The 20333-nt window shown below is 33.8% G+C and overlaps 2 protein-coding genes across 2 annotated transcripts; one reads left to right on the top strand and one right to left on the bottom strand.

Annotated features, from left to right (window-relative positions):
• The first annotated feature begins 1796 nt into the window (after positions 1 to 1796).
• Positions 1797 to 10886, top strand: LOC134695186 (perlucin-like). Its single transcript, XM_063556396.1, has 5 exons — positions 1797 to 1916; positions 2448 to 2554; positions 7552 to 7639; positions 8116 to 8332; positions 10814 to 10886. The coding sequence occupies exons 1-5, from the start codon at positions 1877 to 1879 to the stop codon at positions 10839 to 10841; spliced, it is 480 nt and encodes a 159-aa protein (XP_063412466.1). The 5' UTR covers positions 1797 to 1876; the 3' UTR covers positions 10842 to 10886.
• Positions 10887 to 11925: 1039 nt separating this feature from the next.
• Positions 11926 to 19197, bottom strand: LOC134694622 (mucin-4-like). Its single transcript, XM_063555661.1, has 6 exons — positions 19074 to 19197; positions 17477 to 18289; positions 16247 to 16353; positions 14448 to 14557; positions 12871 to 13661; positions 11926 to 12091 (listed from the first exon to the last, which is right to left on the bottom strand). The coding sequence occupies exons 1-6, from the start codon at positions 19168 to 19170 to the stop codon at positions 12048 to 12050; spliced, it is 1962 nt and encodes a 653-aa protein (XP_063411731.1). The 5' UTR covers positions 19171 to 19197; the 3' UTR covers positions 11926 to 12047.
• Positions 19198 to 20333: the final 1136 nt, after the last annotated feature.

Raw genomic sequence — 20333 nt, 5'->3', positions numbered from 1 at the left:
AACGTGAGATATATGTATGGGATCCGGATAATCAACCCCAGTGTTTGTTGTGGTTCATGTTGCTTCGTCTGTAGTTTTTTTATGTTGTGTCTTATCTACTTTTATTTGTCTGTTTGTCTTTTTATCTTTCTTTTTTTAAGCCATGTCGTTTTCAGTTTATTTTCGATCTATGAGTTTGACTGTCCCTCTGGTATCTTTCGTCCCTCTTTTATAGACTTTTAAAAAATACCCATTTAAGTACAGCGTTTCCACAGAAATGTTTAAACCACTGATTAAATTATTTATTATTTGAAATTAAAAAGACATTACCAAAACCCGACTCAACGCCAGGCAAACGATACTATAAATCAAAAAAACAAAGTGGAAATAGAACACGTCATGGAGAAAGACAACCAACGACACAAATATGCAAAAGCAATTGAGGGGTCAACGCACAGTCTTCACAAAGTCATTTGCCAAATGACCAATTATTGTTTCAAGCACGATGTTACTCTAACTGGTACTACATTGTATTTCATTGTTTTCTCTTTTGTTCTTGTATGTTAACAGTGATATACACCATTTTATGACACCATAACACTCAAGATTTAAAAAAAGCTATAGGTCGTTCTTGTACTGTTACAACACTGCCGTCTCAGATTAGGGGAGGGTTGGGATTCCACTTACATGTTTAACCCCGCCACATTCTGAATGTATGTACCTGTCCCAAGTTAGGAGCCTGTAGTTTAGTAGTTGTCGTTTGTTGATGCATAACATATTTGTTTTTCGTTATAGTTGTTTTGTACATAAATGAGACCGTTAGTTTTTGCGATTGATCATTTTTCAATTGTCATTTTGGGGTCTTTTATAGGACTATGCGGTATGGGCTTTGCTCATTGTTGAAGGCCGTATGGTGACCTGAAGTTGTTACCTTCTGTGTCTCTTTTTGTCTCTTTTTTCATCTATAATAGCTGAATTGATACATCTTTAATTTTCTTTTGATTGACCCAAGTATCAAAAATGGAATCATAACATACAATTATCACCCGTATATTTAGAAAATGTAAATATCCAAAATTATCAACCCAAAGGAAGGTTATTTTCCTGAGGGCGTAGTCCGAGGTGTAATAACTCTTTACAGTAAACAATTTTGGATATTTGTCGCTTCTAAGCGTCCACTATTGTTTTTTTTTATTATACCATACGAACAGCTAAGGACATTTTGAGCCATTGCAGATTCTACCATTGTGACAGCTTTTCTCGTCATAACTTTAATTTCCAAACATAATTGTTTCCTCCCTACTCGATATTTTGGAAATAAAATACATAAAATATACATTAAATGTTAGTATAAACACTAAAAGTAACATAAGATGTCTAAGTTCAACTTTGCTAAAAGAGTTGTAATTTTAGTAAATGTACTTAAACTTATCATGTATAAAGGGGCTTTATTCTGTGTATTTTCTACTTAGTCATTATTTTGTGTTTAGCTATGTACCCGGAAAATCAGAGCATCGAGGGCAACCAATCGGCCTTCAGCACACCAAGCAAATCGTATTATAAATTGATTATAGGCAAACAACTTACAATACAAGAATCACTGAAATCATGGGGATACCAAATTCAAAATGTATTCAAAACCTCAGACACCTGCAAATGTACAAGAATGATACCGTAACATTAGCTATTCACAAGGCGGATAATAACTTATGGGACTTATCAGTCTCTAAAAACGGTACAATCACACTAGTAGTAACATGACTTCCCATAACTGTACGTGTTTCTGGAATAACCTTTCAAGACATATATATATATCTTATCAGTTATTGATAAACGACAAGGAGTTACTTCGTACCAAAGTTTAGATTGACATACTTAATTTCTCTTTGTGTTAGAAATGGCGTCGTTTGTTTTGAAATCTCTTTTCATTTCAATATGTAAGTTTAATATGAGTAGTGCATTTTTATAGAATAAATCCTGGCCGGTTTATCGGTGGGTTTCGTAAAACGCAATCTTTAATTTATAATACATATTTTGTATACTGTTGTATGTCTTCGTCGTTTTTCTTCTTTTTTTTTAACGACGGTTTTGCCAGTTTCCCTTTGATACCTTCCGCCTCTTTTTTTTTACCCTAGGTTTAAAGTAGGAAAAAACAAAAGCAGCATGGAAAACATTAGACACAACAATAACAACAACATGATTAAAACAGATGGAAAAACACTTTATGAACAAAATTTAATAAGCCCGAGTCGAGACACGTTAGGAATAACTCATCAATTACGAAATGATTTCCGTCAATATAATATTCGACAAAACACTAAGATATTAAACAAAAAAACAACCCCAGACGAAGTTCCGGACTTAAGGTTGACCAATAGGCTGATCTGAACGAGATGCTAAAATAAGGGGGTTTCAATTTCCTAGGTGTCTTGTGCTGATTCTAATAATCTAATTGTTTACATATACAGGTGTATCGGTAATAACTTGCTGTGCCCCTGGATGGAAGAAGACTAGCAGTCTAAGTGGATGGTGTTTTCTATTCTCACATAATCAAGTGACTTGGGCCGAGGCTGAGGTATATATTGTAAATGGGTTGGCTAGAGGGGGACTGTCAGGTTACTGCTTATTATATATTTTGTGTTTTTACGTCCCTATGAAGCCGGAGTGCGCGGAGAAAATCACCGACCTTCGATAGAAAAACTGACAATTCTAGTTAATTTAGATTGGAGTCAAGTGCACCCGCACAAGCGGGGTTCGAACTCACAACACAACCTCAGTGTTGACTTAACTGCTCATTAAAAGCTATTTACATAACATATTTTATCGACAGGCGACCATGTTCATGTGGCTTGTTCGATTGGAGGATGCTTTCAAGCTATAACAATATGAGCTTATTGTAATATGGGTTTTCTTGTATACGTGAGTTAAAAATTACGAAAAAACAAAACACAAGATTTCAGGTTCATGTGGACCCTATGGCTAAAAGGAATGCATTTTCACCTCAAAATTTACTCTGAGTACAGACAAACATGTGCATTTGGAAAAGTTTTAAGGCATGGCATGCCCTAGATGCAACCATTTTAGCCAAAGGATCCACATCAACCTCAATGTGCAGGGGCGGATGCAGGAATTTTCGAAAGGGGGGGGGTGCTAACCCAGGGCAAAAGCGGGGGGGGGGGGGGTGCAAAACATATGTCCCGATACAAATGCATTGATCGGCAAAAATAAAGGGGGGGTGCGCACCCCCGGAACCCCCCCTCTGGATCCGCCACTGATGTGGCCAAAATCGTTTATGATCATCTTTGACTTCAACCGTAGTTTTGATTCTACGACCAATTATTGTATTCGAAAGTCATCATTGTAATAGAAAGTCATCATTGTAATAGAAAGTCATCTTTGTAATAGAAAGTCATCATTGTAATAGAAAGTCATCTTTGTAATAGAAAGTCATCTTTGTAATAGAAAGTCATCATTGTAATAGAAAGTCATCTTTGTAATAGAAAGTCATCATTGTAATAGAAAGTCATCATTGTAATAGAAAGTCATCATTGTAATAGAAAGTCATCATTGTATTCGAAAGTCATCATTGTAATAGAAAGTCATCATTGTAATAGAAAGTCATCTTTGTAATAGAAAGTCATCATTGTAATAGAAAGTCATCATTGTAATAGAAAGTCATCTTTGTAATAGAAAGTCATCATTGTAATAGAAAGTCATCATTGTAATAGAAAGTCATCATTGTAATAGAAAGTCATCATTGTAATAGAAAGTCATCATTGTAATAGAAAAAAGAAGATGTGGTATTATTGTCAATGAGACAACTATTCACAAATGACTAAAATGACACAGACATTAACAACTATAGGTCACCGTACGGCCTTCAACAATGAGCAAAGCCCATAACGCATAGTCAGCTATAAAATGCCCCGATAAGACAATGTAAAACAATTCAAACGAGAAAACTATCGGCCTCATTTATGTAAAAAAATTAACGTAATACAAATATGTAACACATAAACAAACGACAACCACTAAATTTACAGGCTCCTGACTTGGGACAGGCACATACATAAATAATGTGGCGGGGTATACCAGTGCCGATACACTAATTAGAAGGGTTAACGTGGATGTATACCAGTGCCGATACACTAATTAGAAGGGTTGACATGGATGTAAAGTCATCATTGTAAGCATACCAGTGCCGATACACTAATTAGAAGGGTTAACGTGGATGGAAAATTATCATTGTAAGTATACCAGCGCTGATACACTAATTAGAAGGGTTAACGTGGATGGAAAGTCATCATTGTAAGTATACCAGCGCCGATACACTAATTAGAAGGGTTAGCGTGGCTGAAAAATTATCATTGTAAGTATACCAGTGCCGATACACTAATTAGAAGGGTTAACGTGGATGGAAACTCATCATTGTAAGTATACCAGTGCCGATACACTAATTAGAAGGGTTAACGTGGATGGAAAGTTATCATTGTAAGTATACCAGCGCCGATACACTAATTAGAACGGTTAGCGTGGATGAAAAATTATCATTGTAAGTATACCAGTGCCGATACACTAATTAGAAGGGTTAACGTGGATGGAAACTCATCATTGTAAGTATACCAGTGCCGATACACTAATTAGAAGGGTTAACGTGGATGGAAAGTTATCATTGTAAGTATACCAGCGCCGATACACTAATTAGAAGGGTCAACGTGGATGGAAAGTCATCATTGTAAGTATACCAGCGCCGATACACTAATTAGAAGGGTTAACGTGGATGGAAATTCATCATTGTAAGTATACCAGCGCCGATACACTAATTAGAAGGGTTAACGTGGATAGAAAGTCATCATTGTAAGTATGCCAGAGCCGATACACTAATTAGAAGGGTTAACGTGGATAGAAAGTCATCATTGTAAGTATACCAGTGCCGATACACTAAGTAGAAGGGTTAACGTGGATGGAAAGTCATCATTGTAAGTATACCAGTGCCGATACACTAATTAGAAGGGTTTACGTGGATGGAAAGTTATCATTGTAAGTATACCAGTGCCGATACACTAATCAGAAGGGTTAACGTGGATGGAAAGTCATCAATGTAAGTATACCAGTGCCGAAACACTAATTAGAAGGGTTAACGTGGATGGAAAGTTATCATTGTAAGTATGCCAGTGCCGATACACTAATCAGAAGGGTTAACGTGGAAGTATACCAGTGCCGATACACTAATTAGAAGGGTTAACGTGGATGGAAAGTCATCATTGTAAGTATACCAGTGCCGATACACTAATTAGAAGGGTTAACGTGGAAGTATACCAGTGCCGATACACTAATTAGAAGGGTTATCGTGGATGGAAAGTCATCATTGTAAGTATACCAGTGCCGATACACTAATTAGAAGGGTTAACGTGGATGGAAAGTTATCATTGTAAGTATACCAGTGCCGATACACTAATCAGAAGGGTTAACGTGGATGGAAAGTCATCATTGTAAGTATGCCAGTGCCGATACACTAATTAGAAGGGTTAACGTGGATAGAAAGTCATCATTGTAAGTATACCAGTGCCGATACACTAATTAGAAGGGTTAACGTGGATGGAAAGTCATCATTGTAAGTATACCAGTGCCGATACACTAATTAGAAGGGTTTACGTGGATGGAAAGTTATCATTGTAAGTATACCAGTGCCGATACACTAATCAGAAGGGTTAACGTGGATGGGAAGTCATCATTGTAAGTATACCAGTGCCGATACACTAATTAGAAGGGTTAACGTGGATGGAAAGTTATCATTGTAAGTATGCCAGTGCCGATACACTAATCAGAAGGGTTAACGTGTAAGTATACCAGTGCCGATACACTAATTAGAAGGGTTAACGTTGATGGAAAGTCATCATTGTAAGAATACCAGTGCCGATACACTAATTAGAAGGGTTAACGTTGAAGTATACCAGTACCGATACACTAATTAGAAGGGTTATCGTGGATGGAAAGTCATCATTGTAAGTATACCAGTGCCGATTCACTAATTAGAAGGGTTAACGTGGAAGTATACCAGTGCCGATACACTAATTAAAAGGGTTAACGTGGATGGAAAGTCATCATTGTAAGTATACCAGTGCCGATACACTAGTTAAAAGGGTTAACGTGGATGGAAAGTCATCATTGTAAGTATATACCAGTGCCGATACACTCATTAGAAGGGTCAACGTGGATGGAAAGTCATCATTGTAAGTATACCAGTGCCGATACACTAGTTAAAAGGGTTAACGTGGATGGACAGTCATCATTGTAAGTATACCAGTGCCGATAGACTAGTTAGAAGGGTTAACGTGGATGTACACCAGTGCCGATACACTAATTAGAAGGGTTAACGTGGATGGAAAGCATAAGAACAGCAATAGTATTGGTTCAATTTAAACCAAGTAGTTGCAACGTAAAAAAATTAAATAACAAAAATACTGAACTCTAAGGAATATTCAAAACGGACAGCACTTAACAAATGGCAAAATCAAAGATCAAACGAAAGAAAACAACTGTCATATATTCATGACTTTGTACATGCATTTCCTTATGCAGTGAATGGTTGATTAAATATAGATTCTTACCTTGATACCAGTGGATTATCGGAATTATCCAATCGAGATAGTTAAATTATCAATTTTTAAGTATGAGCCGCCACGGCGAGGACTTTAAAATTTATAATTTTACTATCGAGATTGGATAAATCCGATAATCCACGAGTAACTATGTAAAAATCTGTTTCTTTAATGATTAAAAATTACATTTTCTTTTTTGTTAACCGAAAATCCCCTTAGAGTGCCTTTCACATTGCACGATGTTGTCAATTTCATTAATAACTGTTAGTATATTTTGATTCATCCATTAAGCTGAAAAGGTCATGACCCTTAAAATCATCCAATGATCTTTTGAGATCACCAGCAACCACACGTTGATTAAATTTTTTTATACAATGGGTTCGGAAAGGGATAAATTTCCATAGAATTAGAAAAACTGGTTTTATAGCTAGCTAAACCATAAACTTGTATTTGTAATGTAATAATTATTATCATAGCCAATATGGTTGTTATCTTAGCTAATATGATTGTTATCAAAGCTAATATGATTGTTATCAAAGCTAATATGATTGTTATCAAAGCTAATATGATTACTGGCATACTAGAAGCTAATATGATTGTTATCAAAGCTAATATGATTGCTGGCATACTAGAAGCTAATATGATTGTTATCAAAACTAATATGATTGCTGGCATACTAGAAGCTAATATGATTGTTAGCAAAGCTTATATGATTGCTGGCATACTAGAAGCTGATATGATTGTTATCAAAGCTAATATGATTGCTGGCATACTAGAAGCTAATATGCTTGTTATCAAAACAAATATGATTGCTGGCATACTAGAAGCTAATATGATTGTTATCAAATCTAATATGATTGCTGGCATACTAGAAGCTAATATGATTGTTATCAAAACTAATATAAACTCACATATATGCCTTTCTAAAAAGTATTTTTATTGTGATCCCTTATTCTTTTGTATATTGTAGGAAATATGCAGGTCATTTGAAGGATATTTAGCAGAACCAATAAATAAACCTATTGATGATTATTTAATCTCAGAAACTCTAAAAACGGGTAAGGAGTGTTTTGGCTAATTTATGTAATTATTACAAGATAACAAAAACAGTTGTTTTGAATAGCAGTGGGCCGCACATATACTATTGTATATGCCATCGTGTTAGCAGGTTATCTAGTTTTTTGACTAGATTCATTGACATTGTCTGGCGTTGTTTATATATTTGGCACGGTTCCTTTAGGAATTTTAAGGAATTTAAAAAAGAAGTATTATAAGAATCATCACTCTTTAAAGATAATTGTAATTATTTACTGTTATACTGAAATAAATATAGTACTCACTAATCGATCGAATCTGATGCGTTAAACATTCAAATGCATGTGAATTATCTTATTAACTCATGGAGAAAGCATTTGTGTTACTAAGCATATACATGTTAGGATTAAAATCCATAGAAGGACAAAGATTTGCATTGGGCACTTAAATCGTCGAATTTTCCGCTTGCCATTAATTGTGTTATTGTGTTTCATTAAAGGACGAAAGTACTGGCTCGGACTCAGTGATTTGGAACAAGAGGGTACTTTTCTGTGGACAACTAGCCAAACAGGAATTACATCATATAATAACTGGATCCCAGGAGACCCGAATAATGCCAATAGTGGGGAGGACTGTGTTCTAAATAACTGGACCCATAAAGGCAAATGGGCAGATGGAGACTGCGAATGGAAGGAGTATTATATTTGTCAAACAGAGTGAGTTTTTGAAAGTTTAATTCGGCGTTTCAGAATCTAATGCATTCTGGGTAATATTTTCAAAAGCGTACATCAAAAGGTTATGATTGGTTTAAAACGTTCTAAACAATACAAATTCAACCAATGACGTAACGTTAGTTTCATTTTGGTGTACGTACAATAGTCCTTTAGATTCTGAAAAGGCGATTTATACTGAGTGCCGATACATACTCAACACGTCATATTCAAAGCTTTTATGGGTTCTTATGAATGATAGTACAAAAATATTAAATCAATGCATTTAGCACCTGAGATCACCCGTGTTTTCGGTTGCGTTCGTGTTGCTTAGTCTTAAGTTTTCTATGTTGTGTCTTGTATAATATTATGTGTCTGTTTGTCTTTTTATTTTTTAGCCATGTCGTTGTCAGTTTATTTTCGATCAATGAATTTGACTGTCCCTCTGGTATCTTTTGCTTCTCTTTTGTAAAACCCGTGGCTGCATTTTATTCTTACAGTTGGTCTTACTTGGACTTTTTGCAGATTAGAAACTTGAGACGAGTCCTACAGTTGTCAATATGAAAGCTCACATATCTAAAACAAAAATAGATACACAAATTTTTATTCTGCATTACTGTATGACAAACTTTTCTATAGGTGTCCATTATTGTGAACATTTGTCTTCCTTATCGCGAAACTTGATTTTGTTTGATAAAATAGAGAAGTTTGTAGAATAAAGGTTTGAATATGAAAAAAAAACCAAAAAGCTCTGAAAATTGTTGGAAAAAGATCAACTCTAATATGTCTAAACTTAAAATGATTGGTAATTTTTTCAAATAAAATTCGTCATTTTGTATCAATATGAAATGGAAACTACATGGAGAGGTTGCATACCTAAAGACACTCATTATAATAACATTATACATTAATCCCCTTGATTAAGAATATATTTTATGTAAAACGTTTGATCTTTGATGCATGAATTTCATGGGTTAGACTATAATATGAGTTAATACACAAGACCCGTGCAATCGTTCGATGTACAAAAGGGAAAATTAAACATTTAAACCCGCGTCTGGCGTACTAAATTATAATCCTGGTACCTTTGATAACCAATTATGTTTAAAATATGACGGAATTGAGGATCATTTATGCTCTTTATCTTTGTACTTTATTTTGCCCGATGCGAGCGTTTATAGTGAGTCTTTTGTACACGAAACGTGCATCTGGCGTACACAATTGTACTCCTAGTATCGACGAGGAGTTTATGAAAAACCTTGAACTTCCTGTCCAATGGAAGAAGGCTTACTTTGTTTTGTCCAGTCTGTTTTTTATTATATGATCGAGGTCTGTGTAACCACTATGACCGTTCTGATCTCCTTACGAATGGTATTGTTAAAAGAGTGAACCATTTTTTAACGAAATGTATTGTCAATCGCAAGATTGAAAATAAATCCGGGTATAAATAGTTATCAAAGGTTTCAGGATTCTAATTTAATACGCCAGACGCGTGTTTCGTCTACACAAGACTGATTAGTGACTCTCATATCAAAATAGTAATAAAGCCAAAAAATGTACATTGTTCAAGAGCATTGAGCACCCAAAATTTCCAAAGGTTGTGCCAAATACGGATAAGGTTATCTATGTCTGGGATAAAAAATCCTTAACGTTATAAATTAACCTACTTGATTATATTGTATGTACAAATTTTGATCTTTGGTGCAAGTTAAACTATAATATGAGTAAATACATAAAACGGTAGACCCATGCATTCGATATACAAAAGGGAAAATTAATAAAAAAAAAACATATTTGAAATATGAAGAAATTAATGGTCATCTATGCTCTTCAACTTTGTACTTTATTTTGCCCAATGCGGGCGTAACTGGTGAGTCTTTTGTACACGAAACGCAAATCTGGCGTAATCCTGGGGTCTATGCGGAGTTTATGAAAAACCTTGCAATTCCTGTCTTATGGAAGAAGGCTTACTTACCCTGTCTGTTTTTTGTTTTTTTTTAAATATGATGGTGGTCTGTGAAACTCTTATGACCGTTTAGGTTTCTGTACGAGTGGTATTTGTTTTGAAGAACGAACCATTTTTTAACTATAAAAATCGTCAATCGCTTAGGAGCACTCGAAGTCGCCTTGTGTTTTATTTTGTTAATATTTTGAACAGTGTTATCGTTTTGTTATAGAGTTGCATGTTTTTCTTTCTTAGACTAATGAATTTGGATTGACCATTGAAATTTTTGAAAACTAAAAACTAAACAGAAGATGAAAAGTTCTAACGGTAAAATCTATTACTCTGATTTCGTTGGTATATTTTGTACTAAAATATTACGGTTTATCTCATTTATAAGATAGATCAATTTAATGAAAGATATTTGATTGTTGCATCACGCTTACCAAAGTCACGTGACTCTTCAGCCTTACATTTATCTAGCCGCTCTTGTAGATATGTGAAAGTTTTGAAATATTGAATAATATCATTCAATTTTGTTTTAGAGATATTGATGGAGGTATCGTTGGATGATTTGACACAACATGAATTTCAACAAATAAAATCATGGAATTATTAGACTGACTGACAATTGAAATTGATTCAAAAGGTCACAGTAGTTGTGTTTATACTTCTTTTTAATACCCATCATGTTTGAACACTTCCTTTACATATACGCATGTCAGTTCATAATTCTGGTAAATCTAAATCAGTTTGGATATTTGGGGGGATTTCTTTATCTATATAACGATAATTATTTTGATATTATCAAAACTGATATAATATCCACATGACACAAACTACATAGCAATGAAGCTGCATTGCGTTTGATCAAATACCATTCAAAAATATGATACACAACCCAATGGCGTAGCTTCAATTATCGAGTAACACAACAGACACACCCATCTGATTTAAAAGGAACGCAATCAAGTATGATAAAGTGAGATAAAATACAATACACAGCACATAGTATCAATCAGAATAAAATATATAAAGTGTACATTTCTATGGGAACCAACTGTGCTCCACATCTGACCGACATGTTCCTTTATCTTTATTAAGCAGGCTTCATAGTTCATTATGAAACAGTAATAACTCAATTGTGTTTTGCATTTGTAAATGCTAAAATCACTTTTTCGTTGCCATTTTTGCCGATGAACTATAATGCATAACCCGCACTGAAGCATCGACTCAAAAGCTTCAAATCGTTTGAAATAATAGTTTAGTTACGGAACTGCATTTATTACCGTAAAATTGTCACAATTGAATCAGTTGAGTTAACATTTATAGTTATATGTTAATAGTCAACTGATTTGTGCGCAGATTCCTTGAACATTGTTTCTTGTGTACTATTGCGTGTCTATTTGTATTTTTCTTTGTTAGCCATGACGTTGTCAGTGTATTTTTGATCATATAGTTTGACTGTCCCTTTTGGTATCTTTTGCTTCTCGTTCACTGAAATGATGCATTGTTAATATTGATTGTTACAAGTACTTATCTGTTGATATATTTCTAGCGTGAAAAGATACTCTTTGTGCATTAATGTTTTATCAACTTTTTTGTATTATCATGTTCGAACATAAAACCATTGTGTAAAAACAAATATACCCTTTATTATATTTATTCAAGAAAAGCTTATGGTATTTTGGTGAACATCACAATAAGTTTATATAAAAAGTGGTTGTTCATAATACTACCACACTATATAGTAGATAAATAGGTTATATAATATACGAATCACAAGTCTGTAAAATATCCAGCACGGTTGATGCGAACCCGATCTGAAAAAATGAAAGAATACATACTAAGCAGGAACAAAGAGCAAATTATTTTTGTACAACAATATAAATATATATAGCTAAACAATGAAAATAATATACTCACATTCCGTGTTAGTACATAATATAGACGCAAACGTTACGTATTCAAGACACTTTTATGTTGTTTTCATTCAAGCATCAGTGTGTTTTCATGAAAAAGTTTGAAGATGAATCATTTTCATGCACGTTCAACATTGACATTGATAGTTAATAAATTCTTATGACATACATACCTTTTGAACAAGTTGAGTTACACGTGTACCATTTAATGTATGGGAATAAAATGGCAACAGCGGCTACCGTTCCTGTGTAATTTCGGTTAAACAGTAGCCTGTTAAATCTTCCCTTTAATTGTTTTATGCTTTGAATTTTATATATACATGAAGCCTATTTTTAATTTTCGTTTATGAAAAATACCTGATTTCGTAATCATTCAATGAAATAAATTAAATGAGATGTGATATGATTGCCAATTAGACAACTTTCCAAAAACTCGTTCGGTTGGTTGTTAACGTATAATTTGTCAGTCTGTATGAACTTCCGCTTTTGAAGTTAACCTGCGAGATTGGTATGTTTGTTGAGTTTATTTTACAACTCAGCAGATGACAATCGCCATTTCAAGTTCACCATCAAGGTTTTATGAACCTTGCGGGTTATATACTCTTATCAGAAATTTATATGCAATTGAAACTTACTGGCTTACTTTAATCTTATCAGATATGGCTAAGCAGTATACAAACCTTTCTTCCGTTTTCTATTGATAGAGTGTTGATTTGGATAAAGCATTACTGGTTCCCCACCTTCAGTGTAAACAACAACTGGTTTCCCAGAAACTGTGCCATGGGCATCAGACGTCATTGGTTTATTATGACGCGGTGACCTTGGAGTACTCTGTAACCGAGGAGATCTATGTGCTTGCTGTCTCGGTGTGACAAGTAAATATTCTTCCCCTGTCGTATAATACGCACGAGGACTTTCACTCTTGTTCACAGCTTGAAATGCATGACCTCTTAAAGGTTGTATATTTTGTTGCCTATGTCGTGGAGAAACGTCAGTGCCCCGGATGTATTGTTGCTGTTTTAAGTTCCTCATTTGCTGTTCTCGTAACCATCTGTCTCTTAAATGTAGTCTCCGATCGAGCATCGAACCTTCTATAATACTATCACTTGCATGCCTTCTCAAGCTAGTCTCTCTAGCTTTTTCGATAATTTTTCGGGGACTGTCTTTCTTTTCATATCGAGGTGTCGAAGTCTGAATTCGTACGGTCCTATCCGACTCCGAACGTCTTGGTACTGATGTTTTTGTTTCGCTGATCAATGCACCATTCCTCTGCATTTGTCGGTCCTCAATAATGCCACTCAACCTATTTTCATTTTCTGTTGACAATCCATACGTCTTACCGATCTGATTGACTTGTTTGTCTATATTGGTTTCAGTAAGGGTCACTTCAGCAGCAGACACTGGTCGATTGTAATCTGGATACCCAGGTCGACTCACATTGTATGAGATAAATGTCCCTTTCTGTACAACACTGCAGATAAAATTGGTGAATTCAATACAAAATCAATATAAGGTTTAATTGCATTGTTATTAGCAATAAATTAAATCCCAAAAGTACTGAACTCCGACGAAAATTAAAAAAAACGGATAGTCTCTAATCAAATGGCAAAATCATCAAAAGTTCATACACATCAAACGAATGGTAAACAATTGTCATAATCCTGACTTGTCCAAAATTTTCTTATGTAGAAAATGGTAGATAAAGCCTGGTTTTATAGCTTTTTTAACCCCTCACTTGTATGACGGTCGCATGACATTCTATGATTTGTAATAAACTGTTGATAGCGAAACATATGCTGAAAGAACCTTTATTTATAAAATCAAACGCATAACATATTTTTATTAATGTGCTAAAATATAATTAGTTTGAAAAATGCCATGATGAACACTTCAGGACCTTAAATGATCACTTGATCACACACTCTTTTATGATGCCGAATATTACTCACCAACATATTATATATGAAACATTACCTACTGGATCCGGAAAATCTTACCTTTTGAAACATTTCACTTCAAACTTTGGTGCCCATTGCATTTATTTGAAGTTTGATGTGTTATGTGGAATATATTTTTTTAAATGACAAATAGTAAAATTAATTTGAAAAAAATTAGATTGCAAACGATCCCAAAACAATTACTAGCTTTAATTTAGTTATTGTTTTCCACAAACATTTGTTTGATAAAAAAAAAGTTTATCAAAGGAATTTTAAGAAAATAAGAAATACAATGCATGACATATCGTTTTGATTCATACTTGTGATTGTCCTCTGGTTGAAACCCTTTGTTATCAAATATCTGTTTATCGGGTTCAACAGTTTGCCAAACGGGACTCTCTCGAAGAATAGCTTGTCTTTCTGGTTGCTTCTACAAAAATCATACAAACGTGGGTTATTCATCGAATTATTGTTATTGATATCACGTCTACTTGCTTTGCTTGGCTAAGTCAACCAAGAAAGGAAAACATTGGAAAGCACTATTTATAGATTTATAAAAAAAATACCATATAAACATATTCGTCCCCCTTAGATCAATCACATTCACTAAAATGACATTATTTCTGAACACTCAAATCGCACAAACTGCATTTAAACGTCGCTTTGATGGTGTGTAGATACCAGGATTGAAATATAGATATAGGATCATTTCAATTTAGTTTAATATTTAATATCACAAATCTCAGTTAGTGCATTCAAACGCAACAGCAGATTGAATTAGAAGTTTCATGACTCAGCAATGAATATTAAAAACAAAATAGGCATACGTAATTGTCTGCATGCAGCAAATACAAACATTAAAGACAAAACAGAGTAAAAATTAAAATCACAAAAAAGCTGATCTCCGAGGAAAATTCAAAACGGAAAGTCCCTAATCAAATGACAAAATCAAAATCTCAAACACATCAAACGAATAGATAACAAATTTCATATTCCTGACTTAGTACAAGCATTTTCTTATGTAGAAATTTTTTGATTGAACCTGGTTTTATAGATAGCTAACATATATTTTTACTCAGTTACACTCAGTTATGCATCTACGCAACATAAAAGAGATTCTTTGAGTTTCACGTTGGGTAACGAATGAAGGTGAGCATTGTTAATGTATAAATGTGTATTGGTCACTTAGCATAATCGCATTTCGATAATTGAAAATCAAATAGATGTAAAATAACTACAATGCATTATAAGATATGAACGACAGCGAAGATGTTAGTGATTTTACTTACCACAATATACTTATGCTTCAGAAATGACAAAAACAAATCATGACAAAATTAAAACTGGGAAGTGAGTTTTTTCCTATGCAATCTCTAATAATTATTTAATTTGGCCGATTATTGATTAATAGCAGATTACTGATACTTATATATTGAATCACCAGTTAACATTTAATGTGCTGGTGATTCGGTCCTGACGGGTGCTGGTGATCAATGAAAAGATGTAAACAAAGACGAAAATCATGATTTTTTACGTTTTCTCTCATAAAAAACAGTTGAGATTTTGTTTCTTATGGGTCCATAGGCAAACCATTAAAAAGTTGACCCTCTAAACTGTTTTAGTAAGCGTACCACAAAAGTGCTCATTTTCAGAAAATCTAGAACTGACAAAATAAAACAAAATTGCTGATAGGGTCCGCTTAATATACAGCAATCCACACGACAAAATTATTTTAGACTTAGATGTTTAAATCGAAAGCTGAATTTGTGTATTACTACATTAAGCCAAAATTCCATCCCTAATGATTTTGTTTTAAGTTTTGATAGTGTACCATGTAAAATTACAGTGTCGTCCAATATTCTATTGTCTGTGATTCTTGCAAATAAATCAACACTATATTTCCTATCTTTATACTCTATATTCTAAACGAGGAAACTTCAGCGAGTATGCTTTTGTTTTATCGGACCCTTAGCAACTGATATTTATAAAATAGATATACAATATTTCAAAAAAGGATTTATAATCAAATATGCGTTCAATGCGTTAGATAACTGGCTTTTGTCACTTAAATTGAAGACAAAATGAAAAACATTTTTATTTTTTTATTCATTATTCCTACCTTTTGTCTACCATTTCTGCGTCTATATTGAAATAATATCAGGACAATGATGCACAGTAAAAGACAAATGCCGCCCAGAACTGAAATGACCGGTATCATCCATTTGTCTATAAAATATAAAGATAAAGGTAGATATCATTTTGCTTTAACCGGGTAGTTAATTTAAACTGATCTTTTTAAACCGTAAGAGCAAAATATATATCAGAAGATGCCCGTTCAACTAGTTTGTTTATCAATAACATGATAATTTATACTGAAATATTCTCTTCTAGAATAAATGAAAACAAAAATATGAAGGAAAAGAGGAGCACATATTTCATAATTAATACAGTTTTGTGTGGACGAGGCGCGTTTTTGGCGTATTGATTTATAAACCGGATGCTTTTTTGTTATCTATCAATCATGTGTTTCTTTGTCTAATATGTTCTCCTATTTATTTGTATTGTAGTCCTGTTATGTTATGTTGTCATTTCAATGTTATATTTAACATTGCCATTAAAGTGCAAGGTTTGGCATGCCACCAGGTTCAACCCACCATTTTTTCCCCATTTAAAATGCCCTGTACCAAGTCAGGAAGATGGCCATTGTTATATTAATGTTCGTTTATGTGTGTGTTACATTTTAACGTTGCTTCGTTTGTTTTCTCTTATTTTTTAGAGTAAATTCACATTGCGATAAGACGTGTCACGGTACTTGTCTATCTCAAATTCATGTATTTGGTTTTGATGTTATATTTGTTATTCTCGTGGGATTTTGTCTGATGCTTGGTCCGTTTCTGTATGTGTTACATTTCAGTGCTTTGTCGTTATGCGTTTCCCTCGGGTTTAGTTCGTTACCCCCATTTTTGTTTTTTGTCCATGGATTTATGAGTTTTGAACAGCGGTATACTACTGTTGCCTTTATTTTGAAGCCAATGGTATATTAATAATTTGAATTACATATTCACCCTTCACATTGCAATTGAAAGACAGAACAGTGCGAATGTTTTCAGAAGTGCTATTAATACATTAGTGAATATGGGAAAAGCAATTTAGTTTCATATCCTCAAATTATCTATATTCCATGAATTACATAATAATGCTTTTCTGAAAAGTGATGATTTCAACTGTTCCAAAGTTTGCTAATCAGAATCTAGGCGCATACAAAACTGGTTATTCATCCGATATTAACAGAATATTTTATATCTATTAGATATGATAAAAAGACTGGTAAAATATCATATATGTTAACCTTTAGTATCGGATCCTAGGGGAGCAGGCGAAAGACTTTCTGGAGTTGTTGCAGATTTCGTTGTGGCTTCAGTAAATGATAAAAAAGTTGTATTTTTGATAGTTGGTTCTGAGGTAGAAGTCGTAGTTGTCGGTGTTGTTGTCGTCGGAGTTGTAGTTGATGGTGTTGTTGTCGTAGTAGTTGTTGTTATTTGAGTTGTTGTAGTCGGTGTTGTTGTTGTCGGAGCTGTAGTTGTCGGTATTGTTGTCGATGTTTTTTTTGTAGTCAAAGTTGTAGTAGAAGTTGTTGTTTGAGTTATTGTAGTCGCCAGTGTTGTTGTCGGAGCTGTTGTAGTTTTCGGTGTTGTAGTCCTCTGAGTTGTAGTTGTAGAAGTTGTTGTCGGAGTTGTAGTTGTCGGTGTTGTAGAAGTTGTCGTCGGAGTTGTAGTTGTGTGTGTTGTAGTCCTCTGAGTTGTAGTTGTAGAAGTTGTTGTCGGAGTTGTAGTTGTCGGTTTTGTAGAAGTTGTCGTCGGAGTTGTAGTAGTGGGTGTTGTAGTCCTCTGGGTTGTAGTTGTAGAAGTTGTTGTCGGAGTTGTAGTTGTCTGTGTTGTAGAAATTATTGTCGGAGTTGTAGTTGTGGGTGTTGTAGTCCTCTGAGTTGTAGTTGTAGAAGTTGTTGTCGGAGTTGTAATTGTCGATGTTGTTTTTGGTGTTGTTGTTGTCACATTACGATTTGCAATATATTGTCTACATGTATGACAACAACCTTGAGGATTAACATAATATGGACAAAGGTTTTCCATACATCCTTGCCATAGGTCGCCATATAAACAATCTTAAAAAGAAGTATAAAACTTAAATAAAACTATCTGTGCGGTAAAACAGTAAAATGCAATGAAATGTCTTTAATTGATTTCATTTAAATTTAATTAAAACAAAAAATGTTAACATTGTGAATACCAAATATTTTGAAATATAGTTCTTTAACAATATAAAGTTTGCAGTTTATTGACAAATAATTGTTTACTTGTGCATGACCTAAACAATGAATACCTAGAAATTATGCAAACGTTTGTAATGATATCCGATGTAGCTGCATTCATCACCCATAACTAATGACAATGTGCAGTATCATTGTAAATAATTGAGACCAACCATAAAATATATGTGATGCGTATCTTGCAATAAGCTTTAAAAAAAACCTTGAAATATACATATGAAGCACGCAGAGCCTATAACATATAATACTAATTTAAGCCAGAAATAAAAAGCTTTGATGCATGGTCTGTTTAAAAACTTAATATTTGAATTCAACTGGTTTTCTGTAGATTCAATTTTGGATGCGACATGTTTTACATACGTTAAAGTAGTAGTTGTTTAAATTAAAGCCATATAATGCATCACAGCACTTTATTTCTTTCTGATTTCATTGCTGTCTTGAAAAAGCATGTACTGCATATATGTATGACAATAATGGTTTAAAAGCAAAATGATAGTCTAAGCATTTTGCATTTTTCAAAAATGAAGAAATGATCCCATTTTTTGTGCATAAACGGTATATGTATGACCAAACACATTAAAGTCGATGCTTTGTGTATAACCAATGACATTGAACCGACCTATATTTGTTGTTGCAACAGTCGTAGGAAACAGATGGTTGTGACATGTTTCACAACACCACTCAGGATTAACATAATATGGACATAACGTATCCATACAACCTGACGTTTTGTCTCCGAATCTACAATCTACAATTGAGCAAATACTTGAATAGATAAATTCCAAAGCAGTTTCACTTAACATGTAATACGTTACTTAAAGTGTCGTTAAAGATCTTACAAATACTGGAATTAGTTCGATTCCGCCATTTGACCACACCTTCTTGTGCGATTTCTTCCTTCCACGATCAATTTTATTCAATTTCGTAAATTAAAGTTATAACACTTAAATGTCTTTCAATGGATATTTTTTGTTGTTGCTTTTACGGCATATGTATTCATTTTACATACATCTTAGAAAATAGTTATTTCATTTCACAAATAGCTCTTATATCAGCCCTTTTTAAAATATTATGTATCAATTTACTAATGCAACTATGTAGACTATTTACCATTGATATTTGTTTTATGTTGATGACAAAATCTACAGCATTGGTTTTCTAAGGCAGTAGTATAGCAATCCCTTGGACTTAATGACGAACAGTCACCAATATCACCAAAAATGCATTCTATAACGAAAATTGCAAAAATTCTTCAATAATAAAATTTCTTTCATATTTTTCATGCCATTGTTTTTATATCTGCTTGTAAATAAAGCAACAGTATTATTTCGCTGTTCAATAGTCATAACTCAGTTATGCGTAAATAATCTGGGTCACAAGCACGTTCGATACCGAGATATATGATTAATATAATGGTACGTTACAACATGTTTAACAAACACAAGTGAACAAACACAGGACAAACAAATAGCAGCTCAGGCATCACATTAATACAATATAAATAAACAAAAGGGGGGAGATGTAAAACCTTGTCAAAACGACAACTATATTCTTGTACAAAATTGCGTCATGCACAATTTATATATTAAATGATCTGGTGGTTATTGTACTGTGTTAAGGTTAAAATGCTCGTTGTTGATATTTCAATTCATTTTCATGAGTTATCCAGTAGTTGCATGGAAATCAACAGTGAGCATGGATGGCGTTTGATGCACGCATAACAAGAGACTACTACCATGTTGAGACAATCGGTTTAGCTATTTTACGGGTTTATGCAATTCCCTCGGCTTTTATGTGCTACCACTAGCTGTGTTTTCTTAATAGATTATTGGGATCTACCTTCGATTCACTAAAATGTTGCCCATATAAATTAAATTTG

This window comes from Mytilus trossulus, chromosome 13, assembly GCF_036588685.1.
Source record: "Mytilus trossulus isolate FHL-02 chromosome 13, PNRI_Mtr1.1.1.hap1, whole genome shotgun sequence".
Classification (NCBI taxonomy): domain Eukaryota; kingdom Metazoa; phylum Mollusca; class Bivalvia; order Mytilida; family Mytilidae; genus Mytilus; species Mytilus trossulus.
This window is presented reverse-complemented; position numbering and strand designations above follow the sequence as displayed.